The sequence below is a fragment of the Acanthopagrus latus genome, chromosome 14, assembly GCF_904848185.1.
Source record: "Acanthopagrus latus isolate v.2019 chromosome 14, fAcaLat1.1, whole genome shotgun sequence".
Classification (NCBI taxonomy): Eukaryota; Metazoa; Chordata; class Actinopteri; order Spariformes; family Sparidae; genus Acanthopagrus; species Acanthopagrus latus.
This window is the reverse complement of record NC_051052.1, coordinates 17,270,047-17,288,904: the sequence shown is the minus strand read 5'-3', so window position 1 is coordinate 17,288,904 and position 18,858 is coordinate 17,270,047. Positions and strand designations below refer to the sequence as shown.

General features: G+C 43.4%; 1 protein-coding gene across 3 annotated transcripts in view; it reads right to left on the bottom strand.

Moving 5' to 3' along the window:
- Window positions 1–18,858, bottom strand: part of lin7a (lin-7 homolog A (C. elegans)) — a 47,546-nt gene continuing 28,688 nt past the window's right edge. For 2 of the 3 annotated variants that reach the window (XM_037120941.1, XM_037120940.1), the window contains 4 exons: window positions 11,663–11,734; window positions 6,775–6,984; window positions 6,235–6,446; window positions 1–2,886 (listed from right to left, as the gene is read on the bottom strand). In XM_037120941.1, the coding sequence (XP_036976836.1) occupies window positions 2,862–2,886; window positions 6,235–6,446; window positions 6,775–6,984; window positions 11,663–11,734 (519 nt within the window). In that variant the 3' untranslated portion in view covers window positions 1–2,861. Of the gene's footprint in view, window positions 2,887–6,230; window positions 6,447–6,774; window positions 6,985–11,662; window positions 11,735–18,858 lie in introns of all 3 variants that reach the window. The other variant, XM_037120942.1, reaches the window with a different exon arrangement.

Sequence of the window (18,858 nt, the reverse complement as noted above, 5' to 3'; positions counted from 1 at the left end):
TTCACTGTACACAAGCACATAGATTTATTTATACAAATATAATATGTATTACAATTGCATATCAACAGTTTGTTGTCTTTTTTTTTTGTGTGTAATCTTCACGGTAAGTACGGGACCATCAGCTTCAAAAATGTAAGTCAATTAAGAAAGAGTACCTGTGATTTAAAGATACAAAAAGGGATCTGTTGTGTCGAGATGTTCTGAGGAGGAGCGAGGGATTCAAAAAACCTTTGAATATTCTGTCAGACCCGAGCACGGAGGCGACCTCGTGCGTCGGCATCGAGCGGCCTCAGGTGCGAACAGGTCGTTTAGGAAAATGGCAGCATGGCACGTTTTATGCACTCAGAGGGAATTTTGCTCTGCCGTGGACTTTGTGCATTAAGATGTGATGTAGATCAGAAAGGGTTAAAGGTGGAAAAGAAATTCTCTCTTTCTGTCAGTAAATCCAAAACGCAATTTCTAAATCAACAATCTGCAACATTTTTCTAAACTTCATGACAGCTGGAAACATGCAGTCTCTGGATGGTCTCTCCTGGGGAAACAAATTCTCTGACATACAGGAAGTGACGGGTTTTATGTTTCAGGGATTTGTTTGGGTTCAACAGAAGAAGAAAATGGTAAAGTCTGCAAGGGTTTAACCAACAAAGAAAAGAGCGCCACCTAGAGAAAATGAAAGAGAACACAAGACACAAAGACCAACAGAGACGGGATCTCTGGGGTGCAGAATCCCTGAGAGGCGGGCGGGTCTGATTTTACTCTGGTGGTCGATTTTATGAGACGGATCTAAATGGTTTGCTCTCTTCTGGTTTATGACTCGAGAACGGGAGAACATTTTTTTAACTGTGAAAAAAAATCATGCTATTTAAAAAACAAAAAACAAAAAAAAAAACAGAAAAAATTAAGAAATTAGAATAAAATCAAGAAAAAATGTTGTGGGAAAAAAATTACAAAAAAAATTGTCTCTCAGGAGCATTAAAATATTTGTCCTTCTGCTAAAACAAACTTTCCAATTGGTTTCACACTTTTCTCACACAATCTTTTTCAACAGACCAAAAAAAATAAATGAATAAATGAAAAAGATCTTTCAGAGAAAAAAAAAACCCTTCTTGGTAACACAAAGCACACAAGGAGAATTTTTTTTTTTTTAAAGTATAAAAAAGAAAACCCTTTTTCACGTGTTGAATCAAGTGATGAGACAATAAAAAAGAAGAAGAAAAACAAAAATGAAGTGATTTTTTGGGGGGAAAAAGTGAATGCAATTTTTAAAAAATTTTGGGGGGATTTCATGGAGTTTTTTTTTTCACTGGAAGAAAGAAATAAGAAAAAAAGAAAAAAAAATCCTGGAAAAAAAGAACAGGAAATAATCCAATGGTTTCACACAAAATACATGAAAGAAAAGGAAAAAAAACATTTTGGCAGAAACTTCGTATTCTCCGCTTCTCAAGTCATAAACACAGGAGAGAAAACAATTTAGCTCAGACTCATAAAACTTCCCCTCAGGGCTTCTGTACCGGGAAGTGCAGAACAAACTAAACAAAACAAAACAAAACAAAACAAGGAGCGCTTGGCACCAAAAATGGAGACAATTAAAAAGTAAAGAGTGAAGTTTTAAACAGATTTCCCTTCACAGGTACAGAGAAAAGATGACTGTCCAACTCAGGGAGCAGATCTACATAAACTATGTGCGAATACTCAGCTAGACTTTAAATAATAATATTTAAAAAGGAAGAATAAAACTTTACGTTAAATCTCTTTTAAAATAGAAGTCTGAAAAATAAACATAACTATAGAATATTTTGGATTTAATTCTGTTCAATTCTGAACTGGTGACATTCTGTTTCCTCACCTCTGAGGACGGATTTCGTTAAATTCTCTTAGTAACATATATTTTCAGGATAAATCTCATCGTGGAGCGGTCCTCAACGTCTGTTAATCATCGCTGTTATTGCACATTAATTGTTGATGCCATCGTTAAATCAATAATCTCTTTAAATGGCACAGAAGATGGATTATTTCTGGGGACAAAGAAGCTGCCTTACAGTTCATACGATGATTTACATTTGCCATAAAACTCTGTATATATACGTACGTGTCCGATCGATGCCTTTTGTTGGTGAGATGTGAAAAAAACTGAAGGGCGTGTGTGTTATTGCTAAACCTACAAGAAGATACAAAATCTTTTCCTGCTACAATATAGAAGGTAAAAAAGAGTTCACGCTTATCCAAAACAGGACACGAAAAAAGAAAAGAAGAAACAAAAAACCAAAACAAACAAACAAACAAAAAAAAAAACGACGGTCATTCGTACGGAGACACAAGCACCAGTTGAGGAATCGATAGAAACACCACTGTACAAATGATATCTATGGCAGAAGAAAGTCGGCAGAGGGCGCCACGGTGCGATGGATGGATGTCGGGAAGCAATCGTGAACGAAAAAGAAAAAAAAAACAAAAAACAACTAACACAAGAAAAAAAGGGAGTTCCAGAAAGAGTCACAACCGGGGAGAAGAACAACTTAGAAAAAAGGGAGATACAAAGTTAAAATGGACGACGCTCGGCGCTCCCCCCCTCCCTCCCTCCCTCGTTCCTGTTTTTTTTCAAAGCACCAGATTCAGGACAGGACGGCTCTCCATCTTCCTCTCTCTCTCTCTCTCTCGCTCTCTGTTTTTTTGCTCAGTAATCGTTGATCGTTGGTACGCTTGGAAGGGACAGAGCGAGTTAAAATTGTCCTCTACTTGTTGGTTTTCCTCCACGACGGAGAGAGAGAGATTCCTTTTTTTCGGTGGGGGGGAGGTGGAATCCTCGATGCAAAAACACGTGGACCGGTCAGATCCACCTTCATCTTCTTCAGCTCGCCTTCTCACTTCTTCTTCTTTTGGAACAACCTGCAGGAGAGCACCACAGAAGAAGAAACAGACTGAGAGCAATGCCTCAGAGCTCGCCGACAGCTCGCACTGATGCTATCGGGCTAATTCTGTGTTTGTCTGATGATTCGCTAAATTGTTACTGGAGCCTCGTCCCGGCTTGATATTTGCTGTTAATCCATTATCAGTGACATTCAAAGTGCCGCGCGCACTACAGCAGATCGCACTGTGATCTCTGTTGGCACGACAACACTGCTTTTCACACAGAACCAGAGCCGGCCCAGTGTTAATGACAGCGGCCAGAACAATTCCAGAGTGGATTTCAGAATTGACATATAAATTGATTTCTGTAACTACATCCAAATATGATTTGATGGCAACTACACATAATGTATACATGCTGATTTCTAGTAAACTGATTTAAAACAACAAATATTTGTTAACCTTATTTTTCCATGTGTGTGTGGGACATGAATCCTTGTATAAATCCTAAAACACAGATGTTAATTTCTCCCATTCTTCATTCATTAACATAGAGACGGATCTAATTATGATGTTTTGGAGAAGAAATTCAAACTCAATAGTAATTTTGTTTAATTAATTCATAATTTTATGTCATTTTTACTGAGATTTTTTGGGTTTTACATACAGTAATGAGTTTAAACAATAAAAAATATTGAATGAAACCAACAGAAAGTCAGGTTGTCATTTATTATGTGTAGTAATAATGTGTTAAAACTGATGTGTGCTTTAGCTTTGTCTGACAAATGTGTTTTTACATATTTTTTCTTCTTTCTTTTGCTCTGTTTTTATTATTTATTCTGCATTTGTTTAACATGGGGCCTTTGACAAAAGACAACACAACTGATACTGTGTGTCTGTTGGTGACTGAAAGAAAAGAAAAATACATTTCATTAACAAAAAGTAAAGTTTTGTGTAGTAAATTGAGAACATGTCTCATGCCGAGGATTTGCCTGCATGAATTGCACCTGAACTCGCCACTGCTTCGAAAAATAAAATACCATGATGAGTAAGAACACAAAACACTCACAAACACCACATATATGATGTAAAGTGACTTTAAACAGGTACAAAAAAGTTTTGGAGCTTAACTTTTTATGAATTTTCATGCAAAAATCCTCCTAATTACAGCTTGTTTTTAGTGTTTGTTGGACCTGCTGTGCCGCTCTGAGGCGACCCGAGTCATCGTGATGTACAGACACAGACAACATTCACACAAAAGCCCTGTGAACTGTTTGGTTTTTTCCTACAGATCCAGGAAGATTACGTCGATGCTGCCTTGGAATAAACTGCTACCGGAGTTGAACCGACAGCACGGGCTGCAAAATAAGTGTGGTGAGATATTTTCTGACTACAGCTGGGGAACTTTTCACAGAGAATAAAAGCTAGCGGTGAAAAAGACTCACTCCAGCTGACCGTGAAATGTTTGTGTTCTGAGAGTCAAACAGACGGCTGGTGACAGAGACGAGCTGGATTATGTTGCATTCTCTCTGCTTGTGCGCGTCACTTGGTTCGGCAGCCTCTTGGCCACCGGAGCAAATCTCTGCGGTCAGCGTGCCGGCATTGATAAAACATGATCCCCGCTCGGCTCCCCGTCTGTGGCTTCGCTTGCAACGCGGTGTTACAAGCTCCTAAATACCTTCCCAAGCTGCACCGCGCCAAGTGTAAGACAAGAGATATGCTTGGGGGGATTTAGCTTCAAACGGGGCAGTGCCACAGAGAGTTTGGACACATGCCCGCCTCCGATACGTCGGGGGAATAACAGGAGAAGTCTGGGTAGAATTAACTGTGGCGCGATACGGTTGAGCTTGTCTCAAAAGTTTCTTCTCGCCTTTAAGTTGTTTTCACACAGTCAAAGTGTGACCGGCGGAGCTTTGTTTAACTTTGGACAGTAAAAACCTCGTCTCCATCCGGCTGCATCTTCTTACCTCGGCTTGACTTATTTACTGGCACAAACAGCAGAAGGAGCGCTGATGTTTGTACAAGAGGACGCCGGCAGCTAAGTTTGCAAAATGTGCCGCTGAGGTTTTAAGGCTTTTTGTGCCGGTAATGCAAAATGCCGCCGCTATACCTGCACATGAGGCCGGCGAAGGCAGAGCTCGAGCATGGCGAATGAAACTCAAAGGGAGAGTTAAGCCTTTCGCTTCCAGTTCACCTCTCTGCATCTGTATTCCTCTGAAGTCTGAATCCTTCGATTTTTCTTTCTTTTTTTTTTTTTTAGCGACTGAAAACTCAGGAAAAGCCGTCTGGATGGAAAGGTGGTGAAGTGTGAAGTGAAAAAAAGGAACCAGGCGACGTGAAAAAAAAAAAAAAAAGGCCAAAATAAGGCAGAAAGCCACAGGATGTCGTGCTTACCAGTCATTTTCTAACAGCTGAGAGTCTGTTGTGAGGAGATTCTAACCATCGTTAGCGATTCATCATGATTTGGTTTGTGGGTCTGGTGTCGTTACTGTAGATGTTGAAGGAATGCTTCGACATTTTGGGAAATAAGCTCACACATTAGCTGGGATTGTGTGAGCCCCCTGTCCCTCCCGTGGGGGAGGGGGGTTGTACAATTTAAAAAGAGAGGAATTACCGATCGGGAGCGCAGCAAAGTGTTAAGAGACTGTTGACAGATACGTACAGATTTACAGGGATTTCTGTGCTGCAGCGTTTTCGTGGTAAACACTGAAAAACAACCACACAAACATGTAATTTTTTACACATTTCAACTGTCTGCAGGCTGTAGCTTCATGTTTCTTATTTAAATATGTGATTGATATTTCAAAAAAATGTTCAGTGTCCCTTGAAAGACGAAGGTGAGAGACCGGTTAGAAGTTTTCTGGGTTAAACTCTTGACCATCTGTGAAAAACCGTTAAACTATCACACTTGCAAGCTGACGACTTCTTAATGCAAACACATTTCTGTTCAAGCTTCTGCAAGCATCCGTCCCCAAAGAAACTTAAAGCTGGTGTCAGGAAAACGTCCATATTTTGTTGATTCTGGCGGAGAAAAGATGACGATGGCGAAACAAGTAAACTGCCGAGCCACCGGGCAGATTGTGAATAACGTAATTGAGCTGAAGTAGCAGATCTTCTTCTTGCCGATGGTCTCGTTTGCTTACGTGGCTCCTACAGAGGCAGAACTGAACTGAGACTGCAGGTGAGATTGTTTCTTAACCAGTTAAAACTTCCTAGAGTACGTTTAACATCAGCGTCCACTCTGTCTAATACATCTTGTGATTCTTGGGAGGACTTCCTCTCCGTCCTCTCCTCCGGCAGTGTTTTACCTTTCCGCTCCTGGTGTCCCGCCTCCAGCTCCGGGAGGCGGGACACCTCACGCTTAAAGCAATGAAGCGCCTCACCTACGACATGTGGTTCTGCTGAGAGGTCAGGTTCTGCTGCTGCTGCTGCTGCATGAGGAGCTGCTGCTGCTGGCGCCGCCGGGCCGTGCGGAGCTTCTCGAAGCGGGCCTCCATCTCCTCCAGCACTTTGGGGGTGTAGCGGACCACCAGCTTCACGCTGTCCTTGGCCGCCTTCAGCAACTCCACCGCTTTCTCGTGGTGCTCGCCTTCCACGCTCTGCGGGGTGGGGGGAGGTCGGAGACAGAATTTTAATGGAAGCTGATTTTATTACGATATAAAAATAGTAACTCCTCTAAGGAGAAAAAGAAAACTTCCTCCATTTTTAATGCCCTGTGATATTAAGCTGAAATGAGCTTCCAGTCGGAGTTATTCTGCTCTCTCTGCAGTGTTTCTGCTCCCTGTGCAGCACTTTGATCTCTGCTGATTGTTGACTCACACATCAGACTAGAAATCAAACACTTCTGTCTTATTTCAACCGAGGATATCTTTTTTTTTTGTTTTAAAGCAGCCTCTCTGTGCGTCTGGGGTTTTTTTTCCGACCTACCACGCCATTGACGGACAGCAGCTGGTCCCCTCGCTTCAGGCCGCCGTGCCGCTCGGCCACGCCTCCGGGGATGATGCGGGAGATGTAAATGGGCGAGTTCTGCTCCTTGCCGCCCATCACGTTGAAGCCCAGCCCTTCCTCCGTCTTAGGGAGCTCCACCACCCGCGGGTGGGAGTGGCCTTCGCTGGCTGCGAAGGCTGCGACTGTGGCCTGAAGGACGAGAATGAAAGAAACACTGAAGAAAACCTTGAAGGAACAACATCACATACTGAGACAATACACAGTCAGAATGTGTTGTGTACCGCTGGTTGAATTATATGGCAAATGTGTGTTTTTCAGCAAAAAGAGAACAAGTAGGAGAAACTCTGTCTCCCTCAGCTGAGTTGTGTGACTGCAGTGTCAAAAAAAAACCATGAGTTGAACTGAGTCAGCAGTGGAAAACAGATAAAGTGGTGAACATCAGTCAAATATAGAAATATGGATTCATCAAGAGGGCCGTTAGACGTGGGCAGAAAGCTCTGAAAGTATTTACTCCCAAAGGTCAAGACAGATCTTCAATACCGAAGATCCCAAAAGAAAATCCAACATCAGAGTCAGAATAAAATGTTGGCAAACCACTGACATCATCAAACTTGAAGGTGTCACAGGTATCATAACAACATTTCTACAATATGTGTCACATCATGTTTACCTATACGACAGAGAAGCAGAACACGTCTCCTTTAAGAGACATTTCTTGGATGACTGGAGCTAAAGTGATCTGTGAAGGGAGGCAGTGGTGAGTCTTGTGAGGACAAAACCAGGTATCTTAAGCCGAGACATGATATTTGATCGTTGCAACATGAATGATTTGGCCACCTGTTACATTCATTCTAGCTGTAGTTACTATTCACTAGTTAGCTCCGTTAGCTGCGCAGCTAGCGGTCCAGAATCGATCAGCTACCACAGGTGCTTTGGACGGATACAAGTGGTTTTACAGAAATTCAGAATAACGACAGATATTCTGGCGATCGGCTTGCTCCCTGTGTCTTTTTCTTCGTGTAACAATGTGATTACTGCAGTCAGTTCATCTAATCTCAGTGCAAATGTGTTGAGTTGTCAAACGCTGCGTTAACATGCCAGAAATCCTGGGACAAAACTGTCTTGTTTGAACAAAAAAGAGCAAGTTTGACACTGTGAAAGTCTCGCGGTCTGCACTCGCTTCTCGTCGCCTCCATTAAACCCGAAATGAATCCAAGAGGAGGAATCCAATTTACAAAATGATCGTGAAGGTGGACGGCTATAACAAAGCTTTTTTGGAGGAATTAGCCCGAGTCGGGGATTTGGACTCCACGTGAGAAAGTTCTCTGGCTTTTTTTTTTCTTTCTAAGCGCTCGGATTAACACATCCAAGTTCACGCTGGAAGGAGCAGCCAGACAAGTTTCAGCGTCTGTATCTCCACCAGCTGGTTGATGTTGCTCGCTGGCTGTGGGGGTTTCTTTGAACCCCGAGCCAAGCCTCCCTGCTCCTTGTACGTTCAGAACAAAGCACCCAGGAGCTTGTTAACCGCGGCCTGGGAAAAGATAATGGCAGACGAACAGAGAGAACCCGATGCCCGGTGATCCACAGATGCATTGCCACAGGTGCCTCGCTGTCAAGTCGGGCTTCATACGCGATATGTGAGGTAGATCGAGGTTAAAAAAAAGTAGAGGAGGGGCGGCTCTGTCAGAAGCTTTTTGCAGATGTGTATCCAAATTCCCCAGCAGCAGCAGCAGACGAGCATCTTGGCACTTTGAGGTCTTTGATGCTCCCCTCAGGCGGCATCGGCATCTCTGCTCTCTCCTCCATATTCATACGCGTCTTCGAACCGTTTCTCTCGTTCCTCTCGCCTCTCCCGCCGCCTAGTTATCGCAGTGACCACGCTTCCTCCTCTTCCTCCCTTTGTCCTTCTCCCTTTTTTCCTCCTCTCCTCTCCTCCTCCCCTCCCCGACGCCATTGTGAGGCTAAAAAGGCAGCTCGTCAGCATGCACGCCGTCGCCTCCCGGCCCCCTCGCAGCACATCGACCTTCACAACTTTATCTGGCTTTTTCTGCGAAACGAAAAACAATCTGGCAGATGGCCGGCGCCTCACACACACACACACACACACACACACACACACACACACACACACACACACACACAGGAGGCATCCTAAATGAAAAGCTTGCAAGAGGATTTTGGTAACCACAATGCAACTGTATAGTGTAAGTATGACTTAATATATAAGCTGATCATCAGCTCTCATTATGTTCTCCGGCGCCCACACAGTCCTGACAGACTCCGTCTCCATTAGGATCAGTAATAAGGGGCCTCGAGCCAGGAATTAGCGTCCGAAATTGATTTAATTAATGAAGCAATCAACGAGAATCGAATGGCTCAGGTGAAACGCGAATCCGGCCCTGTCTGGAGACTCGCCGTCTCGCTAAAGCTGAGGTGCTCGAGAAGCGCCGGCGCATTCCAAACATTTCATCATTATTGCGACGGCAGCTTATAGAAGTCGATACCATAACGACAGCATCCATCTTTTTTCCCTTTCAGATGTGTGATACTGATGGAGTGCAAGTGCCACCGCGGTCCGGCTCGGTCGTTATCTCCTGGAAAATCCTGCGCATCCAAGTTTAGAGCGTCCCCACGGCTGAGCCAGCTCCGCCCATGAGCCGTCTGCTTAACTGTCCGGTGGACGTGCCATTTTTTTAATACAGATTTAGCAGCAGTGGCTCCTCAAAGTTCAGAGTGAAGAAGAAAAAACATTAGGAGGGAGATTTAAAGCTGCTTAAATCGTGTCTTTTCTGCTTTGGGCTTAAAAAAAGAGACAGATATGCAGCTTAACGTTCCCAGTTTCTCCGGAGAGGTAAATTCCTGCACTACAGTACGTTAATAAAGATGTTGTTTCTTTAGATCAGACAATGGTTCACACTGTGTATGTGACAGGAGATATTCCAAATACAGCAAGTGAGATTTTCTTTTACAAAAAGTCTCATTTTGTGCATCGTTTGTGAAGTCTATAGTCCAATCCATAGCAGTAGTTCAAGAAGGTAATTAGCCTAGCTTAAGCAGCTAGTTTCAGAATTATTCAACATGCTAAAACCTTTTCAGGGTCAATCAGCCAAGTTGGTGCATTTAAATTTGACTAGAATGTCAAGTTTGCTGTTTCAGATGTTCGAACTATTTTCATGCAACTAGGTCTTCATCAATTATTTCCTCCTGCTTCAAGTTGCTATTTAATGTGCGCTAATCGCCTTTTAGCTCTAGCTCCATATCTATATCTCACAAAAACACAATCTTTTCATAGAGAAAATAGAAAATAAATCTGCAAACTTGTTGATTTTACATTAATATTTGATGCCAGATTGTGGTTGCGGTTTAAGAGATACATATTAAACCTATTTTATGCGACTGGTGGCTGTTGCTTCCTGCCTCCAGTGAAAAAAGTAATATAAGCTAGGCTATCCTGGTTATAGCTCCTGACATTTTCAGCTAAAAGGAAGAAATAATGACACAAACATTGTTTGTACATTTCTGTCAGAGAACAGATGAACTAAATAAGATATGATATGTGAATATAGTGCTTTCAATCTTTATGCTAATCTAAGCTAACCGCCTCTCGACTCCTAGATCCATACTAACCACACCGACATGTGAGAGGCATCGGTCCTTTTCATCTGACTCTCAGGAGAAAGTAAATAAATGCGCTCATCTCGCGCTCGATCCAGGTGTTCGATTGCAAATTCACCACCAGGCTCCGCGCTATTGTGCTCGAGGCAGAGTGTCGGATGGAGGCGCGAACAAAACAGGAAAAGATCTGCTCATCTGAAGCCTCGTACACAAAGACCTCCCTCTGTTTTTGTCATCCGGCTCTATTCACAGCCTCCTCCCACTCCTTCTGATGTGGCTGCCGGAGAGGATCGGACCCGACCGAACACCCAACACTAAAGAACCGAGAGGTGCTTCATCTCGTCTCATCCCCGCATCTCATCATCCTCGTCCTCCATATGAAAATCAGACGAGCCTGTCCTCTTTGTTTTCTCACACAAAAGCCTGCGTCCCTTGCAGGTGAGGCGCTAATAACAAGTCCAGGCTAATCTCTATTGTACATCCAAATGAGCTAATTCCATTTATTGTGCACCTGGAAGTGTCTCCGGAACGCTTTTTGTCCTTTGCAAACAACAACAACAAAAAAACGGCTGCATTTAATGTTAAACAGTTGAATGGGAGAAAAGAAAAAACAGCTTTTCCAGAGATTGACATCTTATACGCGTTACTTCAATAAACGGCCATGAGCCGTCATCTGAAAAAATCAGATATGCGGGACTGAACATCAGAGCCTGCAGAAGCGAATATAGAAAGCGGTTCCTCTTGGTTTGATTTGAGCGCACACAGGGAGAATAGAATGAAGAAATCCATCTAATACAGTGCCGTCCTGTCAGTTGTGACGACGGCGAAACAAATGTGCCTTTAACATCAAATCGCATCACATCTCGGGGATGGAGAGAGACGGCAAACAAAACGTGCGAGTCGTGGGAGGAAAGCGAGATTAAAGGTGTAAATCTAGTGGCAGCTAATCTGTTAATTCAGGGAGAACGCAGCGTTGGAATCTGAGATGTTTAGAGGCTGTTGACACGAGGACAGGGAGCTGAGTTCATACCGGGGAAGAGGAAACCTTTAAAGAATTACATTTTCAGCACATTTGGTTATTAACTGTCAGTCGTTATTCCGGGAAAAAATGTGCAAAGTCTGCTCTTGGTGCCGGGATTGATCACGCGTTTGTTTGGCCTTGTGATTGGAGTTACTGCTGAATTGTTAGCTCACCAATGAAAACTTTGCGAAAACCCACGACTAAATGAAACAGTTTGAGAGCCGTCCTTACCTTGGCGGTGGCCCTCGCCTGGTACTCCGGACAGCCGTTCACTGTGATCGTTTCGTGCATGTACTGGTACACCTGAGGAGAAATGAAGAGGGACAGGTCGGTGTGATTATGTTTCACATGGCTGGAAAAATTGCCACCCCCGCGTCTGAGCTTCAACACTTCATCACAGTCAAATAACAGCGTTCCTGCACAGATGGCTTTACAGCGCTAACATGCTGACTGATGGAAAACACCCAGACACTCAGGACCAGAGTTAATGTACGCTTGCTGCCGCCGCTCTGCTTATGTTCGTCTTACACGTGGAGGCAAAAAGCAAACGTCGTTATTTCGCCTGGGCCTTCGCAAATCTGAATCCCTTTGAAATGTGAAGACGGCGGCGGATCTGATAAGTGACCCGTCTCAGAAGGGAAGAGATAATAATTCAATTACTGTATTAAAGATGAGTTAGGGTGCAAGAGTAGCAGCCTTGAAGATTATATAATGTTTGTCTTCAAACAGTTTCAGCTCTTTGCCGTGCATAAGTTTCTTAGCAAGAAGGAGATAATGGTGATGGAGTTTACAGAAGAGGAGGCTTGTCGATCCAGTGGCCTGGTCCAGACCTCTTGGTAGCTTCCAGCCGTGGCTTTCTGAGAAATCAGGACCTCTCCAGCCGTGTTTGTGGCGACAAGAAACATATCTTTGATGAGACCTCGGGACAATATCCAGCTGGTAATATCTGGAAAATAACCCTTCCAAAAATGGCTGTAAATGTCTCGAGGTTTGGTTAAAAATATCTGTGTTTTTGTCTTCACAAACACAGCTGGAGACATCCTGAGGTGACAACATCCAGCTGTGTTTGTCTCAACAAAAAACAAATATTTTTGACTCCAGACATTTACAGACATTTTTTTGGGGGGTATTTACCTTTTACAGTTATTTTAAGCTGAAACAAGATCTTGTTCTAACCCTTCCCAAGTGGTACGGTGCCTAAACCTAACCTGGGACATTTTTGGGGGAATGTTATTGGCAACAAACCAGATATTTTTTTGATTGAACATCAGGACAGTTTCCAGACATGTCTGTGGTGACAGAACTGGGTCAAAAACTCAAAACAGGATCCTTTCCTAACCCTTACCAAGTGGTTCTAATGCCTAAACTTAACAAGATCATGAGCACAGTGTTGCCACATGGAAAATAGAAAACCAAAGCTAAAAAAAAATGTTGCAATATATCTCTGGTTTGCAGAAACCTACATTGCCAACATTTATTCTGAGGTTGCAGGTGAAGGAGTAAGAATCTTGTCCTGGACTTTTAAACAGCACAATTATCCTCCAGAACAGGCAGAACTACTGCATGTCACTGCTGCCGGGCCTGAACTGGTGCCAAGAGAGACGGGCTGCTGCTGTAAGACCCAGTTGGATGAAACACAAGGTTTTTTTTTCTTCTGCTTATTCGCTGAGGCAGACAGAATCAGTCCAGACAGGTGACCTTTTCAAGTGAAGACGTGTCTTTTAGATACACTTTACAATTGAACTTCACAGAGTAAAAGAGGGAGAAGGAGATGAGCTGTTAATATACCGCCACGCAAAAGTACCCGCTCCTGTAAAAAGCTCTCTCGAATGCTGCCAGTCAGATACATCTCCTGTGCTGCACTTCTCAGATGCTGTATTCCAAGAGCACAATGGGTGGAGGAAGACGGATGTCAAAGTGACGGAGATGTTGGGGCTGATTACAAGAAGCCTCAGAGGAAAATGTTTCTGCTGAGTACAAACACGTCCACTTGTTTTATGGCAGTTGGGAGTTAATTGAGCAAATAAGCAATCATATTTTAATCAGAGTGGCGCTGATGAGAACTTCTGCGTGCAGAACAAACTTCCCTTACACTTCTGAAGTAGCTGTATTTTACTTGACTTTTTACATTTTCTGCAACTGTATACTTTCACTTTACTGCATTTTGGAGGCAAATAATTAACTTTTCAGTCAGCTATGTTTATTTGATTACATTAGTTTCTAGTGACTTTGCAATAACCGGAAAAATGCTGAATATCAAACCACAAATTGGAGTACTATGTATATATATATATATATATATATATATATATATATATATATATATATATATATATATATATATATATATATATATATTGACTTTACCATTTGTTTCTCCATTTAATTTTTTAATTTATTTATTTTTTTAAATTATTTTTTAGATTTTTTAAATGTATTATCTTGCAAATTTTGAGGGGTGAAACATGCAGAAATAAATACAGAAACAAATGTGTAAATAAAAAGAAATAAAATCAGAAATAAAACCAGCATTTAATGGGATATCAAGGTAGCCATTTATCTCTATATATCTATTTATTGTGTATTTTGGCAGTAGTAATCCTCTATATAGTATTTATATAAGCATATTTATACATGTTAACACTTATTTAAGTTAATTTAATATAAACTACTTCAAGACTTTTATTCAGGTGCTATTTTCACTTTCGACCTTCACAAGTAATATTCTTAACATATATTTATTTTTACTCGAGCGTGACTTTTGGCTGCTTTTTCTAACTCTGTTTCTGTGTTTGCCATGTTGGATGTTGCTGCTCAGAGATGAATTTTTAATCATCTGTTTCCTCTCTTGATGACGTCTCTCATCAAAGCGCGGCGGCTTGCCCAGAAGCGAGAGCGCCGGGTATCTTCGACGTACCTCGGCGCGTAACGAAGGCCTCGCTTCGCTCGAATCATCAGAAGTGTGTATACTTAGAGGCTACAAACCCTGAGATATCTGCATGTAGAGATCTCAGAGAAGAGGGGAAACAATATATCCCTGAGCTTCTGTTGTCTTGTTTGCTCATGAATCTCAAAGACCACGAAAGAAAAAAAACAAAGACAAAAAAAAAAAACCAACCGAGCAGCTCTGCAGAGTAGCGGCTCCACATTTCACACTGCAACACACATTTGTGTAGATTTATAGTGCTGATGCATTCGGAGAAACGGAGCCTGCAGTCCACACGTACACTCAGTTCCCAGATGACACCTTCTCCCGAGGCCTTCTTCCACCTTTGCACTTCTGGAGGCTGACTACAGACTTTATAAAGGCTTTCCTCTCCTCTGCCTTCCTGCACAGTTGCTTCCTTTTTTCCCCACCCTCAGTTTTCCTGCAGCTGCTTCATTATCACGCCTCTTTATTTCAGCCGCCCCTCCCGCGCTTAAAATCGGTAACACTCCTGCCTTCATCTCTCTGTCGGTGTCTGCGAGGCAAATCATTTGCAATAACTCTTTTGGAAGACGACAGGCGTGTTACCGCCAGAGCTGCAGCGCTCGTTCAATATTTGGTATCTAGTTTGTGAGAACGAGCGGTGGCACAGCAGCGACTTTAAATAAGAGACTTCTCTCACAGGGCGCAATCCGTGATCGATGTCATACTCTCTTGTTTTGCAGTCGAAGGGCTTAATTAATGACTGCTGTGAGCGCGAGGAGGGGGGAGGGACGAGCAGATACCTTAATAAATTGGCTGCATTGTTTTCTCGTTTAACAGACGGACGATACGATTCTGCTCCCCGCTGTATTTTACACATTCTGACAGCAGCTGAGCGTGGGGAAAGGTAGACCGTCTGTGCTTGGTGAGGAGGTGTGGGCATGTTTATTGGCGCTTTTTGGATGCAACCACCGTTAAAACGATCAAGTCTTATATCTCTGATTCACGGCTTTGTTCTCGCTAACACTGCTCTCTCTATTCATTCACTCTACAGCACAGACGAACATAGTTGCTCTCTCTGTCTGTCGCGCCAAATCCATAGACTAAAACAGTGTAACAGTCCTGTATAGTGACCTCTAGTGGCCATACTAATAATTACAGCAGCACAGGAGGAAGTCAGGTGATGGAAGGGCGACAAGTCCTGTGTAAAACAAGCAGCTAGTTGGCTAAACAAACAGTCTAAACAAGCTAGCGCCTGTTAGCTTTTCTTTTTCTACAGTCAACTCAACCATAGTTGCTCTCTCAAAATCCATACACAAAACACTACAACAGTCCTGTATAGTTTGCTTTTAACAATAACAAGACTTGGGTCATGTGGGTCCTTTGAGGCTCATTCGCTTGCTCTGAAATGTTGACTGTTAAAGCTGATAATTACGATCCGTAAATATGTTTCTTTTTAGGCAGCGGCCTCTAGTGGCCAGAGTAATTATTACAGCAGCACAGGAGGAAGTAGAAAGTGTGACAAGTCCTGTGTAATCCCTCTATTATCAGCTAGTGTGATTTACATCATGTAGGCTGTTTGGAACAAAGCCTGTCAACAAAGCCTCTCACTCTAGCCTGTTTGCTAATCACACAAACAAGCTAGCACCTGTTAGCTTTTCTTTTTCAGGGATTTAGCTGTTTTAAACCCTAAGGGTTCTCCTCCTCATGTGCAAACATCTGACCGGCAGGTCACTAACATGCCACCGAGCAGTCCTCTTCAGCAGACATTAGAATTCGCTAGACGCCGTCAGTTTAGCCCCGTCTGTTGTCTCCAGCTCCTCCTTTTGTGGAAGTAATTTGGATCTGTTATCCGCTAATTGTTACACTATCTTCACCAGACAGTCGTTAACGAGTCCGCGTAGCGCTTGTTCACCGGCCGACAGCTGCCTGCTGTGACTGAAGTGACGATGAGGATGATGATGAGAGCGGTGAGAGTGGACTAAAGGTGTGGGCCAGAAAACAATGATCTGACAAATGTTATGACGCCAGGAGAGTTATTAGTACATAAATATTACGTAACTCAGCTTTATTCTATTCCTTGTGCATGAAATTATGATTAACAGACACATTTGCTGTATTAAACGTTCCTCTCTGTGCATTTACGCAGCGTGCAGCGGCCCGAATACCTGCGCAGTGACATGGAACAAACAGCTGTGTGCTTTTGAATGTCACTCTCGCTCTTGTTGTGGCTGCACTTTGCTTTTTTTTTTTTTTTTTTTTTTTAAAAAGGCCACTTGTCTCGCAGGCATCTTTTAAATTCTCCCCTCTGCCTTTTCCTTTTGTCTTCGCTGTCACCGACTCCTTCAGTCACCCACCTTTTTTTTTTTTTTTTTTCCCAACCTTACATGTGGATCAGGGCGAAACACACAAGCACAAACGCCACATCATTCACTATAGGACGCCGGCGCTGGCACCGGCAAGGAGGAACGCCACGGAGCCAGAGACTGAAGAGAGAGTAAGAGAGAGAGAGACGCCTGCAGGGCAAAGTGACATGACAACGCTGTTTGTAACCATGGCGTCCTGCTTCCTTTACTGACTCAGAGAGACAGAGAGGACGGAGGTGGGGTGGGGGGGAGATGGGCTGACGCTGCTGGAAAATCCAGCACAGGACTTGACAATACACTTTCCCTCTCGGCACGACACGGAGGGGGAAATATTGAACTGGCGCGGGCTGACTTGATGTACCTTTCATCCCTCAAATTAATGTGATGTGGGAGGCGGAGGCAGCGTGATGGAATCAACACAAATCCTTCGCCCTCGCTTGCTTTTGCGCTTCCATAAAAAAAAAAAAAAGAAAAAGAAAAAAACCCCACACAGTCAATTATGTTGATTGAAAAAATGTCTGCCGAAGTGGAAAATCAACTGCAACGTTACAGCCGATGAAAGATGCGATCGCTCCGGCCCGGCCTCTTCGCACTTCCTGCGCTCGTCGAGTGTGGGACTCTCTAACCCAATAGACGGCGGATTCCCACTCTCCATCATTTCCAGCTGGTTAGCTCTTCCAGTCATTTCGTCTTGTGTCCTTCCTCTCCCATTTGCAAGGCTGATTGACCCTGACAACTCATTCGGGCTGATGCGGAGAGACTAACGCACAGAACCGAGATATCCCCCCCCACCACCCCTCCTAACGCCATCGATAAACGTGGCAGAGGAAGACAACCAGCTCATCTAACTCCCTCGTTGTCATTTACCCCAACTCTGCTGAACACACTCTTTTCCCCTGACGCTCATTCTTCATACTGACAGGCCACCTGTCATCCTTAACGAGGCTGATTCATGTTTGCCTGTTGACGTAGCTGTACGCGCTCAGTGTTTGCAGGTCGACTTAACGGCGTTTTTTAAAAAAAATTTTTTAACAGATGAGTATATCCTTCATGTCGGGCTCTGCGTCGACCCGCCAGAGCGTGAAATGAGCTATATCATGTACGTGTGTGAAGGAGGAGAAGGAATCCCGTCGCAGATTAAAAGAAAAAACACGGCCTGGACTCGAAAAAGGAAAGGTCATCTGTAATAATGAAATGTCAGAGCCGTGTGTGTGTGTGATCGAAATGGAGAACAGGAGGGGCCGGACTCGGACAGTTTAACCCGGGTTTTTTACGCCTCTTTTGAAATTGGGGGGCAGTTAACGCTGATGGATGACATACAGGACGGAGAAGTGAGCGCAGTCGAGATGAATTAGAACAGGATTTTATGGTGAGGATGGAAAAAATAAAGGCTTTAAGTGGATGAAAACTGATACAATCAAATTACTAAATAAAACATTAAATGAAATCCATCAATTTTTTTCACCTCCGCCTCGTCGTCAGTGCCACTTGCAACTTTTTATCAGATATATTCTTGAGTAGAAGCTATATTATCCGCAGTCCAAGTATCCATTGGCAGTTGGCCATGGGCTGTAGTCTTTGCGGTGTGTTCAAGTGCAGCTTTTTGTGCAGGACACAGGCGACGTGAGGCGATTCTCTGAGGTTGTTTTGGTGTGTCTGGGCCTTATGGATGGCAGTGTCCAGGCTTTACCAACCATCAGACTGATAAAGATGAAACTTTGTGCTGCCAACGAGCCAGTTTTAGCATGCTAACACAGTCAACTAAGATATTCTAAGCATTGCCAGCAATGGCTGTGGGGGTGCAGGGTTGGGTAGGGGTGCTGGTTTGTCATAGTTCGTTCTCTGACTTCTACTTTTTCAACTCGTGTGGTTGGTGCAGAAGTCATACAGCAGCCTGAAGCAGCAGCAGGAGGGAGGACTGCGTTTGACACTTGACACCAGCACTTGGTTCCGACAGTTGTAAGTGACTGAAACTCTTATCGGTTGTGGTTAAAGATCATGGTTTTGATTAATAATTGAAAAGGTCAAGGCGCACTTGTGCTTTAAGCCGGCGTTGACCTTTTCAATATTTAACCAAGACTGCAGTCTTTCCCCCTAACAATAATCCACGTGTTTTTAGTTGCCACAAAAATGCAGATTAGATGGAAAGGTTC